Source organism: Panthera pardus, unplaced genomic scaffold (genome assembly GCF_024362965.1).
Source record: "Panthera pardus isolate Hobbes unplaced genomic scaffold, ASM2436296v1 HiC_scaffold_27, whole genome shotgun sequence".
Taxonomy (NCBI): Eukaryota; Metazoa; Chordata; class Mammalia; order Carnivora; family Felidae; genus Panthera; species Panthera pardus.
In genome coordinates, this window is record NW_026526843.1 from 2,395,823 (window position 1) to 2,413,559 (window position 17,737).

Genomic DNA, 17,737 nt, shown 5'->3' on the forward strand with positions numbered 1-17,737 from the left:
TGTCTTGAATGTGCCTTTTGTCCTTGACTGAGCCAGGTGGGCCGGGAGGGCCCCAGAGCCTGGGCCGGGAGGGGCTGGGCTTCACTTCTCCTCCCATGGTCCTGGGGCTGGGGTCGCTGCCGAGGCCGCCTCGTACCCCCACCTCTCGCGTTGCCCGTCCTTCATCACTCGGTGGAGCCACATTGGCTCAGCTGGAGCCCACCTGGCTTGCCAGGTCAGGCTCCGCCTCTCTCCCTCCTTCCTGGCGGCCTCTGCTAAGGGTCTCTTAGATAGTACGGGTCACTGCACCTGTGAAACGGATAGTATCTCCCCTTCCCGGTGGGGACGAGCTTGTGAGATGTGCGAGCCACGGCCAGGCAGCACGGAAGCCGCCCCAAGATCACTGGGGCGACACTGAGGTCCCATCCTGAATGCACCCTTCCCTTTACTGGCCGAGCATGGCTTGTGCAAGCACCTCTTTGCTGCTCCTAGGCCCCCTTTAGCCTCACGAGGGGCTGCTGGGTCCCCTGTGACCCAGGTGGAGCGGTGCCCTGGAGGGGAAGGCTTGCCACCTTGGCGGGAGGGGCCTCGGCTCGGCTGCCGTGTCCTGGCCCTGCTCAGACTCGCGTTTCCTCCTCGTGCCTGTGATGACACGTTCTTCCAGCTTGTGGGGAGCCTTGCGTGTGGCCCGGGAGCCTGCTTTCCAATCTGTAAACATGGGGTGTATGTCTCAGCAGCTGTGAGTGAGCGAGGGGGTGGCAAGCCGGCCGCACAGGTCCTGCGGCCTTAGGCCTCCTCGTTGCCCAACAGGCGGCTGGGGGCGGGCCGTGGCCACTGATTAAAGGCCGCCTGGAGCAGCCTGTGTGGAGACAGGTGCCCAGCAGCCCAGGAAGCCGGCCAGCAGCTGCCCCAGGTAAGCCGGCCAGCAGGGTTGGTGAGGACAGCTGCTGGGAGCCCAGACGCAGGTGACCAGGTCGGGGAAGGCACCTGTGTGCAAGGGAGAAGGCCAGAGGAGGCCAAACCAGGGAGGCTTGGCTGCCTGCCTCCCGACAGCTGACCCTAGGGTTGCAGGCGCAGGGTGCTGTGCCTGAGGCTCCTCGCTAAGGTGTCTCAGTGAAGATGCCATCCTGGGCTAGCACCTCCCGGGTCCCTGATGACGTGGATGTGGCTCACTTTGTGTCTCCTGTACCTGGAGGCAGGCAGCAGAGGCCTCTGGGCCGGGATCCGGGCACATCAGGCCTGCCTTTTGCCATTGACTAGCTGGTGGTGGTGATGATGGCCAGGGAGGGACTGGGGCACAGAATGGAGAGGGTGGCGCGGCCCTAGGAGGCCTCACCGTCGACAAAGGGGTTGGAGCATTGGCCACGGGGTCGGCTGTGTGTGGCTGGGCCCAGGCATCCCCATCACTTCGGCCCTCAGGTTTTGTGCCTTTTGCTCTGGCAGCTTTAGGCTTTGCTGTCCCCGCGAGCACATCACCATGTCCGAGGTGCCCCGGGCTGAGACTTTCGTCTTCCTGGACCTGGAAGCCACTGGGCTCCCCAGTATAGATCCCGAGGTGGCCGAGATATCTCTGTTCGCGGTGCACCGCTCCTCCCTGGAGAACCCAGACCGAGATGAGTCTGGTGTCCCCGTGCTGCCCCGGGTCCTGGACAAACTCACGCTGTGCATGAGCCCAGAGCGTCCTTTCACCGCAAAGGCCAGCGAGATCACCGGCTTGAGCAGTGACAGCCTGGCCCGGTGCCGGAAGGCTGGCTTTGACAGCTCCGTCGTGCGGACTCTACAGGCCTTCCTGAGCCGCCAGGAGGGCCCCGTCTGCCTCGTGGCCCATAATGGATTCGATTACGACTTCCCCCTGCTGTGCACAGAGCTGCGGCGCCTGGGCGCCCACCTGCCCCCGGACACCATCTGCCTGGATACACTGCCTGCGCTTCGGGGCCTGGACCGCGCCCACAGCCATGGCACCCGGGCCCAGGGCTTTAAGGGTTACAGCCTGGGCAGCCTCTTCCGCCGCTACTTCCACGCCGAGCCGAGTGCCGCCCACTCAGCCGAGGGCGACGTACACACCCTGCTCATGGTCTTCCTGCACCGCGCCGCTGAGCTGCTCAGCTGGGCAGACGAGCAGGCCCGGAGCTGGGCCCGCATCGAGCCCATGTACGAGCCACCCGATGGTCCGAGCGTTGAAGCCTGAATGCCGGGGGGCTCGGTGACGCCACCGCCCAGGGGCGTGAGGCCCGCCCCCGGCACCGTGGGCAGCGCCAGCTCTGACCATTCAGTCGGGCCCTGGGGCCCGGAGCCGGCAGCGGACCGGTGTCCCACTGTCCCTCTCCCCATCCTCTGAGCTGGCTGGCCCTGGGCCTGCGCACCTGCCGGGCCTTCTCCCTGCCCGGGCCTGCCCAGCCTTGTAGCCCCAGAGCTCCCTGCCGGCCACCCCTCACCTGGCCTCTCAATAAACATGGACGAGTACTCAGCAGTTGAACCTCCAGTTTCCCTCTCCACCCTGCCCAGAGGGAGCGGGCAGGGAGCCAGGCCAGGGGCCGGAGCAGAGCCCCCTGGGGCCGCCTCCTTGTGGCCGTTCCTTGCTGAGAACCCGGTGGGTGACTGTCAGGTGGGGGCCGTGGGCCTCCTCCCTGGCTGGTCTGCTGCTGCCTGGCCTATCGTCCCCTCCCTGCATTGTCACCCCGGAGGCCCAAGAAATGAGTGCACGGGGCCTCAGGAACGTGTGCGTTGGTCCCGAGTCTGTGCTGGGGAGGGAGATGGTGCAAAGGCTAGCTCCAGTCCTCGCCCCTGTGGGCCCTGGGCATCTCCTTCCTCTCCTGGAGCCCCTGTCCCTGCCCTGCAAGGTGACGACAGGATGAAACAAGATGGGAAGCGCCCCCATTCGCACACAGACATGTATGCAGAAGGGGCCTTATATGTGCAGGTCAAGCTCCAGGAGGGCCTGCAGCAGGGGGGGGTGCATAGCAGAGGTGGGGTGGCCGGTGCAGTGGGGGTGATACCTAGGAAGGAGGTTGTCCTGGGCCCCTGTGGCTTGGCCTGAGGAGGGCCAGGAGGCTGCCCTGTGGGGAGGACAGCTTCTCAGCAGCTGCTTCTGCTGGGCTTTGAGGAGCCAGCTAACCTGCCTCGGGAGCCCCACCTGTGTGACCAAACGATGGGGCAAGGCAGGGGCGGGACATCCGGGAGACAGAGCCGGTGAGAAGGGGTGGGGTGGGTGGGGCGGCCACACCTGCGTGACTCGCTTGAGTGAAGCCTTGAGCCCATTCAGGACACTCTAACTAGGTCAGAGTGACTAGAGCCACTGCAACGTGGAAGGTAGAAGAATGGTGACGTCAGAACACAGGCAGTGGCCCCGTCGGGTCATTCCCATTGCCGGGGCCAGGGCATCTGCACTGACCCTGGGGGCGATGAGGAGGCACAGACAGTTGTCGGCAGGAGAGGGGCAAAATCCGGTTTAAGTTTTCACAGTGCCTGTCGGGGTCCTTTGTGGAGGATGGACTAAAGCAGGCCTCGGACCGGGAGGTTGGCAACCGAGGGAGAGAGGAGCAGTGGGGTTGGGGCTCTATTGCAGGGAGCGCCACTGGCCCGGCCAAGGACAGAATGGTGGGGGTGGGGGAGGGTACGCGGTAAGGGGAAGACCTGTAGGGGGCTAGTTGCGGAGTGTGGTCTGTGCGCCATTGAACTTCCCGAGGAAGGCTGGTTGGCTCCCTGCCCCCGCGGGCACCCACCTGGAAGGATGCCCGAGGCCGGGCCCGAGTGGGTCCTCAGTCCAAGAGCCTTCACCAGGCAGGAGCTGAAAGAGTAGGGGACGCCACCAGGCTCGAGGCAGCCAGGGACGCTCAGGTCCTCTGGTGCCCAAGCAGATCCAGGTGTCCATTATCTAGCTGGCCAGGCTCCAGGCCACCGACTCGCAGAGGCGGTGATGCCACGAGGCTCCCTTGTCACTCGCCGGGCAAGTCAGGAGGGGCTCGAGTCCAGGCCCGGGTGGGCAGGGTCTGTGGCCAGAGTGGTCTCTGGGCCCAGGTGCGTCTGTCTCAGCACTCTGGGCTCCCCTGACCTCTTGGTGGCCTGGCCTCAGGCACCCTCCTTAGGCCCATGCTTGGCGGGCCAGGCCGAACGTCATGCCTTGTGTGTCACACAGCCAGGCTAGGGCTGCCGTGCTGCTGCTGGAAAGCAGCAATGTGCTCAGAAGGGGGTGACAGCAGCTTTCCCGGGAAGTAAATGTAAACCCATGAATGCGTGTATCTGTGTACGTAGGTATATCTGTTTCTCTCTCTCTCTCTCTCTCTCTATATATATATATGTGTGTGTGTGTGTGTGTATACACACACACGTACATACATGAATAACTTCATTATAAGTTTTATCGATATGAAGAATGTGAACACACAATTTACAAATAATAAAATACTACACACATGCAAAATATACAATAAAATGTACAATATGCTATTTATAAGTTCCATATGGCCAAAGTTTTGCAAAATCCCTTACAAATCTTGCAACATGCTTACCAAATCCCTTCATTGACTTTTGCTGAACTTTTGTATCTACACCCAACCCGTGATTGCAGCTGGTGAACGAGCGTGGTTCCCACGTAAATGTCGGTTGCTATTTTCATTTATCTCAATGAGTAAGAGGAAGTGAAACAGAGACACAGCACCAAAGCTGAATTGGATAATAGTTTCTGCTATTGGAAGAGTATTTCCTCTTTTTTTTTTTTTTTTTTTGCTAGTCACAATGTACTGACTACAGGCTCGAGTTTACACAATCAACAAATAATAATGGACCAAGCCCTGGTTTGTTGTGTATGCTGATTAATGTACGTCCCTCCCAAATGGACGTCAATGCATCCATAACAGTAGAGTGCAGCGAAATAAGACGTGATGGGGTTTTAGTTTCTCCTTTGTTTGTAATATAATGTGAGTGGGAGTTCATATAATTTCATTTCTAATAATGGTGGTGTTTCCCAATCAGCTCCCCAAATTCCTGAACGTTTAGCGTTTATTAGAATGGCTAAAATATAAAACTGCCCATCCCAAGTGCTGACGAGGATGTGGCAGAACTGGTGGCAATGTAAGATGATACAAGCACTTTGGAAAACAGTTTGGCCGTGTCTTAAAATGTGAGACGTGCACCTCCCATAATGCCCCAGTGATTCCATTCCTAGGTATCTACTTACCCAGCAGAGATGACCTTATGTGTCCACACAGAGACTTGCACGTGACGGTTCATGGCGGCTTTATTCACAGCAGTCCCAGACTGGAAAGAACCCAAGTGTCCCTCAGCAGCACATCTGTACCACGGCACCCCACTGAACAGTGACAGCGAGCATTTGAGACACAGCAGGTTGTGGGGGGGGGGGGGGGCACTCACAGTAACTACGCGGCTTGAAAGGGGACAGACCCAGAGAAACAACACCACTACTCCAGCTCACCCTGGCCAGCCACCTGCCTGTTGTCAAGATGTGTCACTGGCTTCGAAGCCACATCAGTGTCTGCCAATAGGGATGTGTCTGTGACCAGGAGCATTCCTGGGGGACACGACGCAAGCCAACTGAAAACGGAATTATCCGTGCAGAGGGATGAGAACCCAAACAACAAGGCCAGGAGCATTTTCAGCCTGTCTTTGTGCAGGAAACAAGGTGATGAGGGCAAAGTGTGAAGCGGGCCACCACGAGCCGAACCTCGAGCCTCGAGCAGAAAGCTGGAGACAGGACACGGCCGGCCCTCCTGCCATTGTTTCTTCAGGGAAGGTACCCGCTGTTTGTGTTTTCTCTAAACGATGCTTGGCCTTGTATGGGATTCATACGGGGCACACGAGTGTGTGGAAAAGAAATTCATATTGTGGATCCCTGTCCCTGAGAGCAGTGTCGGCATCGTGGGGACCCTGCTCTCTGCACCTCAGCTCCCGCGCATGCACCCCGCCACCACACGTTCCTCCCCGTTCACACCCACACACCGACTCACACGGGTGTGCAAACACACCCCTCAAGACGCCCCCCCACATACGATTTCTCCTTTCTCATTTGTACATTTTGATCATCCTCTCTCTCTCTCCCTCTGGTTTTCTGCTTCATTAGCTTCAACTTCTATCTTTATTAAATCCATCTGTCTATTTTCTTTGGGTTTACTTTTTCTTCTGTTTTTTTTTTTTTTTCTAATTTCTTAAGGGGAAGACTCATATCTTTCTTGTCTTCTATCTTGAATAACTAAGGCCAAAGACTAACTTTTCTGCCAGTGAGATCTTCTGTGTCTCTATGGTTTGCTATGAAACATTCCTCTTTGCTTTGTGTTACAAATGTTTCTCCTTTCGCTTTCATTTTTTTCCCTGAGCTGATGCTTGCAGAATAGAATTTAGCTTAATTTCTGAGTTGCCAAGACTTTGTGACCATCTCTTACTATGTATTTCTAATTGTATTGGATAGTGGTCTGAGGATGTGTTGCTTAAGGTTGTCGGGGGCTGTGTGAGTTTCGTAGGGCGGCTGTAACAGCACCACACGCTGAGTGGCTCACGCAAGAGAAACTCCTTGGCTTACGAGGAGTCTGAGGTCCGGGCGTGGGCCGGGTTGGCTCCTTCCGGCGACTCCGAGAGAGAGTCCGCTCCGGGCCTCTCCTCCGGTTTCTGGCTCTTCCCGGCCATCTGCGGCGTCGCTCGGCCTGTGGAAGCATCGCCCGGATCTCGGCCTTGATCTTCACGTGACCTTCTGCCCGTGTGCGTGTCTCTGCGTCCAAACTACCCCTTTTCGTGAGGACCCAGTCCTACGGGATTGGGGCCCGTGCTAATGACCGCACGGTAACTTGATCATCTCTGTGCAGACCCCGTCTCCAAATAAGGTCCGCTCCACAGGTGTTGGCGGTTAGGACCCCGACATGTCGTTTCCGTGGAGGGGACACCACTCAACCCATAACAGGGGCCAAGTGTATAAATAACTTTGAAAACACGTTGCACAGATTGTGACAATGTGTGTCTCCTTAAGACATGTGCACTTATCTATATTCCTCCAGAATCTCGTTCGACAATTGTGCTATTTGACTCCTTTCCGTTTTGACTTGTTTTGGACTATGACATCGATCCCGTTCTAGGCCATTATATGAAAATATGCTGTTATGATGGCATGCTATTGACATCTGCCTGCCCGCCTTGCAGTTTCTATGCGTGTAGTTCCTGTGTGTTCGTGCTTATGGCTCGAGGACCATATCCGTCAGGATTCTCCTGAGAAATGGAACCAGCGGGATATAAGTACAAGAAACTGGCTCACACGGTTTTGGGGGCTGGAGACGCAGGAAAGAGCCATGGAGGCTGATCCGCTTTCCTCAGGGTCTACTGATTTCGGTGTCCATCCATCCGAAACAGTCCCTTCACGGTGACGCTTACAGTCACGTTTGTCCAAAAAGTGGGTACCCTAGCCTAGCCAAGGTGACCCAGAGAACAAAGCAGCGCAATGCCTGTTCTCCGGGCTTTGTTCCCTGGGCCTTCTGTCACTCACTGAGACAGCACTGCCCAGTTCGATGGCCCGCCACTGCTTCCCGAGGCCTCTGAAAGGGCAGACCTACACTGGCCGACCCCATCTTGTTCTGTGTCCTTCACCTTGACCACGCCTCCTCCCCTTGAGTAACCTCCCGCTCACCCGTTCAAACTTCCCGATCAAAACACGCCCGGCGGCCTGCATAACAGGACTCCGACCCTTCCCCAGCCAATCGGCCGAGGCCGCAGCCATTACCTCACCAACTGCCCATAGACCCCAATAAAACCTTTGTGCTTTTGAAACTCGCTCTCTCTCCCAGCATCTCACCGCTGCGTCAGTGCAGGTAGGGGATTGAGCTCGAGCTAGCTCGAATAAAGGCTCTTTTGCTTTTGCATCGGACTCGGCTCCCTGGTGGTCTTTGGGGATCACGAATTCTGGGCATAACAGCCTCTAGGACATAGTTTCCAAATTTTTGCTCCCCTTCCCCTGCCCGGTGAGTGCCTTCGGCTGGGAGTGGGGCTCGCAGGCTGCAGTGCACCTGGCTGCTGCCACTTCCCCAGCCTCCAGCTTCTAGAGTTGCCTGGGGAGCTGCCCACCTATATCCGCTTCTGCTGTGGCAGCTCCCTTTTGTTTGGAGGCTTCTGAGATGTTCCCGTTCTCCGGGGAGCCCAGCAACGTTCCCCAGGCACCACCTGCTTCCCGGGTCTGGGCTGGAGCAGCCGAGGGGCCTTGGTCTCCTCAGCGAGGTTTTCTTTACTCACGTGTTACCTTGCTTCCTTTCGGAGCCTGCTCTTTATTTTTTGTCTCCTAGCTGCCACCCCGGGCTTGTCTCTTTTAATTTAATTTAAAATGAAAAAAATTGTTTTCATTAATTTTTTAAGTGTTTATTATTTTTGAGAGACAGAGAGACAGAGCACGAGTGGGGGAGGGGTAGAGAGCGAGAGGGAGACACGGAATCCGAAGCAGGCTCCAGGCTCTGAGTTGTCAGCACAGAGCCCTACACGGGGTCGAACTCACGGACTGTGAGATCGTGACCTGAGCCGAAGTCGGATGCGTAACCGACTGAGCCACTCAGCCGCCCCTAAAATGAAATTTTTTCATCCCAGCTTTATTGGGGTATAATTAGTGTACAATACCTTGCACACTTCTCAAGATCGCCGTCCTAGCTGGCGGCCAGTTCACCTGGTAGTCAGGGGGGCCTTCTGTGCCCTCGCATTCCCTTTATCCTAAGGACAATGACAGCTTTTTCAGTGCAGCCGGCGCCAGGGGCCTACTCTCCTCGGGGTTTGCATTTCAGAGGGGCCCTTAAGAAGAACTTTCCTGGGCTGAAAGGCTGGCCAGAGGCTTATTTAGGGTTCTCACCTAGGTGCTCTGAGGAAGGGACAAGAGAAAGGTCTCCCAATGGGGAATCTCGTGCCACATTTGCATTTGATCGGCCTTTCCAGCAGGCCAAGGCTTCCAGGCTGAGCGAGGCGGCGCCCCGGGCGCAGCCCCGCGGTGTAGGCCGCAGGCCCAGAGTGCCCTTCAGCGCACGGCCCTGCTCAGACGCTCGCGAGGGCCGCTGTCCGCCGGATGCCAGGGTCAGCTTGCCCGCACACTCGGCGCGTGGCCTCTCAAATGCCTAGGTGGGTTGTCCCCTCCCCAGCAAGCTCCCCTACTGGCTCCCTGCCTCTTCTCACCTCCACCAACTTGGCCAAACGAGGAGTCTGGGGAAGCGCTTGTTTGGCTGCCCTGGGCCTGACACACGGGCCGGGAAGAGAAGGCAGGAAGCGTGGGGCCGCTGGCGCAGGATGACGGGTGTGATGGCGGCAGGGAAGGGCTGGTGGCCCACCAGGCAGGAGGGCAGGAGGAGGCCGGCTGGTACAGGGCTGGGCGCAGACTTTCTGGCCACTTCTCCCGTTGACGGCTAGAAACCTGTTCTCAGACCCCGGCAACTGGGGTACATGGAGCACCGTCCTTGCCCTCCGGTGCCTGAGAGGTTGAGAACCTGGAGAGCCTGCTCACCGACAAAGAGCAACGAGGCATTGACCTCCCCCCCCGCCCATGTGCCTACTCTGGTCTGGGCCCCAGGGGGGCGGTGAGAAGGGACCCGGCGTGGGCTGTGCAGCGGCAGGGCCTGGGTGCTGGGTCCTGCCCCTCCGCTCCCTGTTCCCCAACCCTGTGACCAGCTGGGGTCACCTAACAGGTTGGCTTCAGCTTCCTTCGTCTGTAAACGGCGACAGCGCAGCGTGGCCGGAAGGTGATTAGGTGTTGAGCACGTACTCTTGGCGCGGCCCCCGTCATCCTTTCTTCCGGCTCCTTGAGCTCCAGCCACACGGAACAATGCGACACAAACGTTCCCATCTGTGGTGGGCCGAATGGGGGCCATGCGCAAGGTCCGTCCGCGTCCTAATCCCTGGACCCTGTGAATATGACCTTATTTGGTCTTTGCAGATACAGTTACATTTGAGATGATTTTGAGATGCGATCAGCCAGACTTACCTGCCCAGGTCCTAAATCCAATGGCAAGTGCCCTTATAAGAGACAGAAGGGGAGGGACACAGACACAGAGAAGGCCAGGTGACATCGGAGGCAAGGATTAGAATGATGTAGCCACAAGCCAAGGAATGCAGGGGACCGGCAGCAGGCGGAAGAGGTGAGGACTGTGAGAGACTAAATATCTATTGTTTTAAGCCACCCGATTTGTGGTACTGGTTACAGCAGCCCCAGGAGGCCAACGCACTGCCCCAGGACCTTTGCACTGGCTGTGCCCTCCGCCCGGACTGCTTTTCCAGACACCCATCTCAACCAGGTCCCTGCTTCAATGTCCACTCTCCCGAGCCGCCATTTCCACCACCTCTCACTGTCTCTCCCCTGCTCCTGGCCGTATTCCAGCCCACCCCCGCCCTGCACACAGCAGCCCAGTCCCTGGAGAGAAGGCCGGCTCCACAAGGGCAGAGATGTTCTCTTGCTCACCGTGGCCTCAGTGTCGATCCGTTGACTGAAAGTACGCAGGCTCTCTTCCCCTTTATCACAACCTGCGTCTGTGAAAGAACCTCAGTTTCGCAGGAAGAAAAGTTAGGCGCACGGCCCGCCACACGACCGGTTGTTAGTGACGGAGGGAACTGCGAGCAGCCATCCCCAAGGGGGGCAGAGTTGGGAAACCGAGGCGGCCAGCCGGGTGCCCTCTAGTTTCGAGAACAGAGTCGGCCACAGTGGAAAGAGCCGTGGTGCTGGTGTCCCGGGGTCTGGGGTCAGGATAGCACCCACCTCGGCAGCAGCCACGTGGGAGGGCACTCAGGCAGGACCGGCAGAAAGGAAGGGGTCAGCAGGACTGCATACCCTCCAGAGGCTCTAGAGGAGGATCAGTCCTCAGCTCTTCCAGCTGCCAGAGGCCCCAGACATTCTTTGACTTGTGGCCGTGTCACTCCAGTCTCTACCTCCATCCTCATGCGGCCATTTTCTCCCCGTGTCTGGGTCTTCACGTGGTGTTCTCTCGCAGGACACCAGTCACACTGAATGAAAGGTCCACCCTCTCCCAGTATGACCTCATCTTCACTAGTTATAGCTGCAAAGGCCCTTTTTGTAAATAAGGTCGCATTCTGAGGTACTGGGGGCTAGGACCCCAACATAGCTTTTGGGGGGACATGACCCACCTCATAGCATCACCCAGTATCCATTCCAGCCTTCTTCTCTGGGGATAAGATCCCAGTTTTGTTCAGGGCACCAGTAGGCTCAGCCTCAAGTGACAGGTCATGACAATCCTGTATCCAGCTTTCCCCAGCCTCTCTTCCAGCTAAGGGGGGCGGGGGGCATGTGATCCGCTTGTGACTGGGACTTAAGTGGCAGTCTGCTGGGAAAGTTTCTGGAAAAACTGTTGCTTTCTTGGTACAAGAGGACAGGTGTGGTTATCCTTGCCCTTTCCCCCTTCTGTCCTTGAATGTATATGTGATGGCTGGAGCTTCAGCAGCCATTTTGTGATCACGAGGCAAAGCTAAGCTAATTAGATACTGGGCCTCACCAATGCCCTGCTGCTGAACGAGCAAGCTACCCTCCAGATTCCTTACATAAGAAAATTAAACTTGGATTTAATCACCACAGTCAGGTTTTCTATTACAGATGATCCTCGAATAGCATGGGAGTTAGGGGTGCTGGCCGCCTGCACAGCTGAAAATCCATGTGTAACTTTGACTCCTCAGACCTTAACTTCTAATAGCTGACTGTTGACCAGAAGCCTCACCAATAACATAGACAGTCGGCGAACACATATATTTTGGATGTTACGTGTATTATATACTGCATTCTTACAAAAAAGTAAGCTGGAGAACAGAGAATGTTATTAAGAAAATCGCAAGGAAGAGAAAGGACATTTACAGTCCTGAATTGTATTCAACACAGAGAAAATCTGTATTTAACACACAGTGGTCACCTGTACTTGTGGCCACTTTCCTGATACACTGCATTTGTTTGTTTCTTTATTCCACCCTCATAGTCTGAGGAGACAGCCGAGATCTCCTCTATTCTCCTCCTCAACCTTGCTTTTCTCTTTCCTCCTGTCTCTTTCTCTCCCCACCTCTTCTCTGCCTGCCTGACTCATTCTCTCTCCACCTCCTTTCACCTTGTTCCCACTGAACTAGCCAGAATATGGGAGAAAGTAAGTTATATATTAAGCGAGGAATATTTTAACTGAAAGAAAAAAAAGACAAAAGCTTAATTTGATTCTTACTTCCTTGTTTCAATTTGATTTTGTTTTCCTGTTAGAAGTCTTTGCCAGAAAGGTGTTTTTGTTTTTTTTTTTAAATCTTGGAACAATGGGTTCTCAGAACCACGAACATGGGATGCACAGTTCTGTTTCATATTATAGCTGAGGCTGTTATCAAATATGGGCTGGGCTACGCAAAGGCGTCATAGGAACAAATGTGTGCTGATTCATGATCACAAAATGGCTGCTGAAGCTCCAGCCATCACATATACATTCAAGGACAGAAGGGGGAAAGGGCAAGGATAACCACACCTGTCCTCTTGTACCAAGAAAGCAACAGTTTTTCCAGAAACTTTCCCAGCAGACTGCCACTTAAGTCCCAGTCACAAGCGGATCACATGCCCCCCGCCCCCCTTAGCTGGAAGAGAGGCTGGGGAAAGCTGGATACAGGATTGTCATGACCTGTCACTTGAGGCTGAGCCTACTGGTGCCCTGAACAAAACTGGGATCTTATCCCCAGAGAAGAAGGCTGGAATGGATACTGGGTGATGCTATGAGGTGGATCATGTCCCCCCAAAAGCTATGTTGGGGTCCTAGCCCCCAGTACCTCAGAATGCGACCTTATTTACAAAAAGGGCCTTTGCAACAACACGGGAATCAAGAAATGCTAACACGTGTGCAGGGCTTGGACACTGAAATCGCAAGCTGCTGTCGAGAGGAAGGAGGGAAGGCCCCTGAATGAGGAGCTATGTTAGGTTCACAGACTGAAGGCCTCAGGGTGTTCAGATGTCTGTCCTCCCCAAAAGGATGTATACATTCGATGCAATCCCAATCAAAATCCCAGCAGGCTTCCCACCCCCCACCCCCACAGGAATGGACAAGGTATTCTAAAACTCATGCAGAAGTGAGACACACTTTGGATAGACAAAACAAGTCTGAAAAAGAAGCATATCAGAGGATTCACATTACCCGATTTCAAGACTATTTATAAAGCGACAGTAACCAAAAAAAAAAAAAAAAAAAAAAAGAGTAACATAAAAATAGACAAGCCAATTGATGGGGCACCATAATGAGTCCAGAAGTAGACTTTCACACAGCCAATTGATTTTCAAGCAAGATGTCCAATTTGGGGCGCCTGGGTGGCTCAGTTGGTTGGGCGACCGACTTCGGCTCAGGTCGTGATCTCGCACTTTGTGAGTTTGAGGCCCGCATCGGGCTCTGTGCTGACTGCTCACAGCCTGGAGCCTGCTTCGGATTCTGTGTCTCCCCCTCTCTCTGCCCCTCCCCTGCTCACGCTCTGTGTCTCTCTCTCAATAATAAAGAAATGTTAAAAAAATAAAAAAAAAATAAAAAAATTAAAAAGATGTCAAGGCCACTCAATTGGGGAAAAGATCATCTTTACAACAGACAGGGCTAGAGAAACTGGATCTCCGTACAGAAACAATAAATAAATTGTGAATTCACCTCACACTACACACAAAAATTACCTCAAAATGGATCATAGTCCTAAATGTAGGAGCAAAAACCCTACAACTTCTACAAGGAAACAGGATCAAATTGTACGGAGTTGAGTTTTGTAGAGACTTCTTAACTGTGCAAACTATAAAATTTAAGAAATCCAGACATTGGGCTTCGTCAAATAAACCAACTTTTGCTCTTCAAAAAAAAATAAACAAAAACAAAAACAAAAACAAAACAAACCCTCACTGTTATGAAAATAGAAATGCAAAGCCCCAGTCTGGAAGAAAGTATTTGCAAACCATACCTGACAAAGGACTTGTATCTAGAACTCTTACAACTAAATGATAAGACAAATAAATCAATTAAAAATGGGCAAAAGATTTGAACAGACTGTTTACCAAAGAAGATATATGAGTGGCTCAGAAGGACAGGAAAAGACGCTCAACATCATTAGCCAAGAGAGAAATAAAAATCAAAACTACAATTAAATACCATTTCATCGCCCCCGCCCCCCCCCCCCCCCCAGGATGGCTGGAATGAAGAGGACAGATAAGCATTAAGGACGACGTGTCGTAACCGGAACCCGCAGACGCTGCTGGTAGGGATGTAAAACGGGGCAGGTGTTTAGGAAAACTTAGTCTGGCGGCTCGTCAGCAAGTTACACGTAGAGTTACCATGAGACCTACCCCACTGCTAGCCATACGCCCAGGAGAAATGAAGACATATCCACACACACACACACACACACACACACAAACTGCACTCAAGTGCTCATAGCAGCTTTATTTGTCATGGCCCCGGGCTGGAAACAACCCAAATGTCCACTAGCAAGCATTCAACAGGTCTTGTCGCCCACGCAGGATGATACTTCTACATGAGGTGGTCAAAGAAAGATGAATCGGCGACCTGCAAATCCTGGGGCGGGGGGGGAGGTCCCTGTGTTGTGAAGTCATAGACACATCAGTAGGAGCATGAGAGGGGATGAGCTAGTGAGCCCACAGCAAGTGGCGATTCCTGGGAACGTCATTTGAGGTGCTCACGTCAAAGCATCCCAGGTCAACACCTAATGAACATCAGAAGCATCTGGCTGACTGTCGTGTGTATACTTGGTGGCCAGCCTTGAAAGTCACGCGCTCTAGCGGTTATAATATACACTAACGTCCCCTCCTCAATGTTAGAATAATTCTTTCATGTTAAAAAAAAATCGCTCCTCATCAGGAAGCAGGTGGAGATGAAAGTTCTTCGTCTGGCATCTGAGGCTTTCTGCACTCTGCTTCTCATGACCATCTGCCCCCCAACAGTCCTACCAAAGTCCTTCTGCTCTTTGGGGGTTCCTGACCACACCATGTGCCCCCTCTTCTTCTCCCTACCCTGCCTGAAATCCCTCGACCTCTCCTTCCCGTTTCAAGAGCTCCCCTGCTGCTCGCTCTGGCCATGGCTTCAAGACGCACTTGTCTCTGCCGCCTGACAAGACATACATGTAGCATCCCCACCTGAAAGCCTGCTGTGCAACTCCGGCTGAGGAAAGGAGTGAAGGTCCTGGCCCGTCCTGAGACGTTCACGGAGAATCAGCCGTGCCGTAGGCATCCCGCTGCGCCCCTGCTGCCATAACACCAGCAGAACCAACCTCGGGAGCGAGAGCAAAGCCAACATGTAGAAGCTAAGGATGTTTGGCGACAATGGCAACACAATCCTGAGAGCCCCCTTCCCAGGCCTGTTTTTCCGTCCCTTGGGGGCAAGTCTGGGATTACAGCCACACAGTCACAGGGAACACAGCTTTCCCTATCTCTTTGTTTGGAGCACCTGCCAGCTTCGCAAAGCAGAGCTAGTCTCGCGAGCTACAATCCGAGCAAAGTTGTAGACATGGTCCGTTTTGCAGAGAGCTATGTTCCCGGGCCTACGTAAAGCCCCAGACAAGGATGCTCCCGTCAGTCAGGTGACAACTGCAGGACCGCCCTTGCAACTCAAACACGGCCGCATGCAGGCAGGCACAGCTGGGGCAACCATAATCGAGGGCGGATGGGATCTGGTGGCTCAATGACCATCAGAGATAAAGGACAGAGGAAAGGGCCGAGGACCTCAAACATGGCTGGGGGAAGACGGAGATGGAGAGGTCGCAGGGCCTATAGTACAGACAGGTGTCCACCCTGGAGTCCCCCCACAGCGGGAGGCCACGAAGCAAACCACGGAAGGGTGAAGGTGGAGCCACCTTCTATACAGGCCCGCACGGGGCTGGACGGGGCACCCACCTGAGTGAGTGTGCGTGCCGCCATGTTGCCTGAAGAAGCAACTGGGAGGAAGACACAGCTGGGTCTCTCGGGGAACTGATGCGCCACTCTGTCCTTCCTGATCTGAGTCACGGTGTCCCACCGGCCGGGAGTGGCAGCTCTGGATGCCCATGTGTCTCGCCCTCCAGGGTTTCTGCCTTCCCTTCACGCCAACGTACTGTCTTGGCTTTCCCCCACGATTCCACACTTAGAGTTTTTCCTGGGACCTTTGGCCCAACTGCCATCTGGTTACTTGACACCACGAGAGGGCTCCTTTAAGGCCAGCACTCTTAGACCCTCATTTGCTCGCGCCCAAAGTAAATGAATGCGGCCGGGGCAATTCACCAGTTACGTGGAGGCACCGCCACGGCATTTAAATGGCTCTTGGAAAGTCTGCACAGTTTCACAGGGCGAGTGGTCTCAACGTCAGACACACTGTGCGCTGGCACCATGTCTTACGGGGCCATCCCTGAAGCACACCAGTCGAGAAGCGCGACGGGGCCGATGTCCAGGGAAGTTCTTGGGGAAGGGACTGGAAAGCCGGCAGGATGTCCTTCAGTAGCGTGAGCTTTTGCATCCAGTTCTGTGGGAGCCCAATTTCAGAGCACATTAGAAAGAAAACCACAAAATCAAGGTGGCTCATCCAGTAGAACCCATGGGATGACATTCCACGGGGGGCTACGACTCTTCTTTAGTGAAGCCGGTTACTGACTGGCCTGCAGAGTTGAGACGGCTCACTTACTACGGTGATGGAAACAGACATCAGAGCCCCGGGATCTGATCTCTTTCTAGTTCCCACCACCGCGGGGCAGCTGTCGCCCCAATGCCTCCTGCCACTGTCTCTTGTTCTGCACTGGGGATTGGCTTCCTGAATCCACCCCAGCCCTGGCAAAGATTGCGCCTCATAAAAACACGCGCTTCCACATGCCCTGTCCGTGGACTTCAGAGACAGTGGCCTTAATACTTCCTGTTTCTGCAGTGCCGACAAAGATGAACGTGACACAAAGAGCAGAAGGACAAGGGGACACAGACCCTGTGAAAGGGCTCTGAGATAAAAGCAAGTTGCAAGAACTCTAGAACTTTCCATAAGTCGTGTCTAAAAATCATTTTAATATAGCTATATAAAACTTCTATGTCAATGTGTTTCTATCTATCTATCTATCTATCTATCTATCTGTATCTCTTGCTCCTGGAGTCATCCTAGTGACTGGAGCTCCAACAAGCATGCTCGGAAGAAATCCTGTATTTCCAGATCTTCCCCACACTGTCCTGAGGGTGCTTTGAGCCTCTCACTGTGTGGCAGGGAAGGCACACACGATCCTCGGAGGCCCATAGGGGGTGCCCAGCATACCTACCAGTTGCCCGCCAGAGGTCCCGGCAGTGGAGGGGGCTGGAAGGAGGAGGCAAGCCAACCAGGACGCTGGGCTGAGAGCACCCAGGGGCCGAACTCCTGAACCTGGCTCTGGGGACGGTGCGGACAGAACAGGGCAGAGCCTGCCAGCAGCCGCCACCCCCTGGCCAGCAGGAGGCTGCAGGAAAGTGCCATTGGAAGGGGCCACCCTGTTTCCATGGGGCTCAGGGGGAGGAGGGAGAAGAGCGGCCAGGCTCACCACCACACCCATCGGGTGTCTCTTTCTCCTGCCTGAGGTCTTCTCAGAGGGTTGGCGGGATTCTTATTTCAGGAGCGATTCACCAACACCCTTCCTCATATGGCCCAAATCTCTAGCTTACGTTACTCCTGAATACAAAAATGCTGAAAGCAAGTGAACGTGCAGCATTGTAAGAAATATCATATGAAAGGTCCGATGAGAGAGCCATCACTGGGCATGCTCTGTGCAAATTCGTAGCCTGTCTCGTTTTGTTCCTGATCGGCACCAGCCACAAGAG

At 54.6% G+C, this 17,737-nt stretch overlaps 1 protein-coding gene and 2 long non-coding RNA genes across 4 annotated transcripts; 1 reads left to right on the forward strand and 2 right to left on the reverse strand.

Annotated features, from left to right (window-relative positions):
* Window positions 1–778: 778 nt before the first annotated feature.
* Window positions 779–2,449, forward strand: TREX2 (three prime repair exonuclease 2). Its single transcript, XM_019437738.2, has 2 exons — window positions 779–892; window positions 1,423–2,449. Exon 2 carries the CDS (start codon window positions 1,457–1,459, stop codon window positions 2,165–2,167), a length of 711 nt encoding a protein of 236 aa, XP_019293283.2. The 5' UTR covers window positions 779–892; window positions 1,423–1,456; the 3' UTR covers window positions 2,168–2,449.
* A 6,457-nt stretch (window positions 2,450–8,906) lies between these two features.
* LOC109259879 (uncharacterized) lies at window positions 8,907–10,898 on the reverse strand. The gene is made up of 3 exons (XR_002076786.2): window positions 10,397–10,898; window positions 9,923–9,954; window positions 8,907–9,843 (listed from the first exon to the last, which is right to left on the reverse strand). It is a non-coding gene; the product is annotated as an uncharacterized LOC109259879 (long non-coding RNA).
* Window positions 10,899–14,341: 3,443 nt separating this feature from the next.
* LOC109259858 (uncharacterized) lies at window positions 14,342–17,013 on the reverse strand. Of its 2 annotated transcripts, none has more exons than XR_008418212.1 (2): window positions 15,077–17,013; window positions 14,342–14,498 (listed from the first exon to the last, which is right to left on the reverse strand). It is a non-coding gene; the product is annotated as an uncharacterized LOC109259858 (long non-coding RNA). The 2 variants fall into 2 exon arrangements; XR_008418213.1 differs by having other exon boundaries at window positions 14,342–14,646.
* Between the last annotated feature and the right edge of the window lie 724 nt (window positions 17,014–17,737).

Coding starts and splice junctions, on each gene's coding strand:
- TREX2 (XM_019437738.2), top strand. CDS start 1,457: ATGTCCGAGGTGCCCCGGGCTGAGACTTTCGTCTTCCTGGACCTGGAA.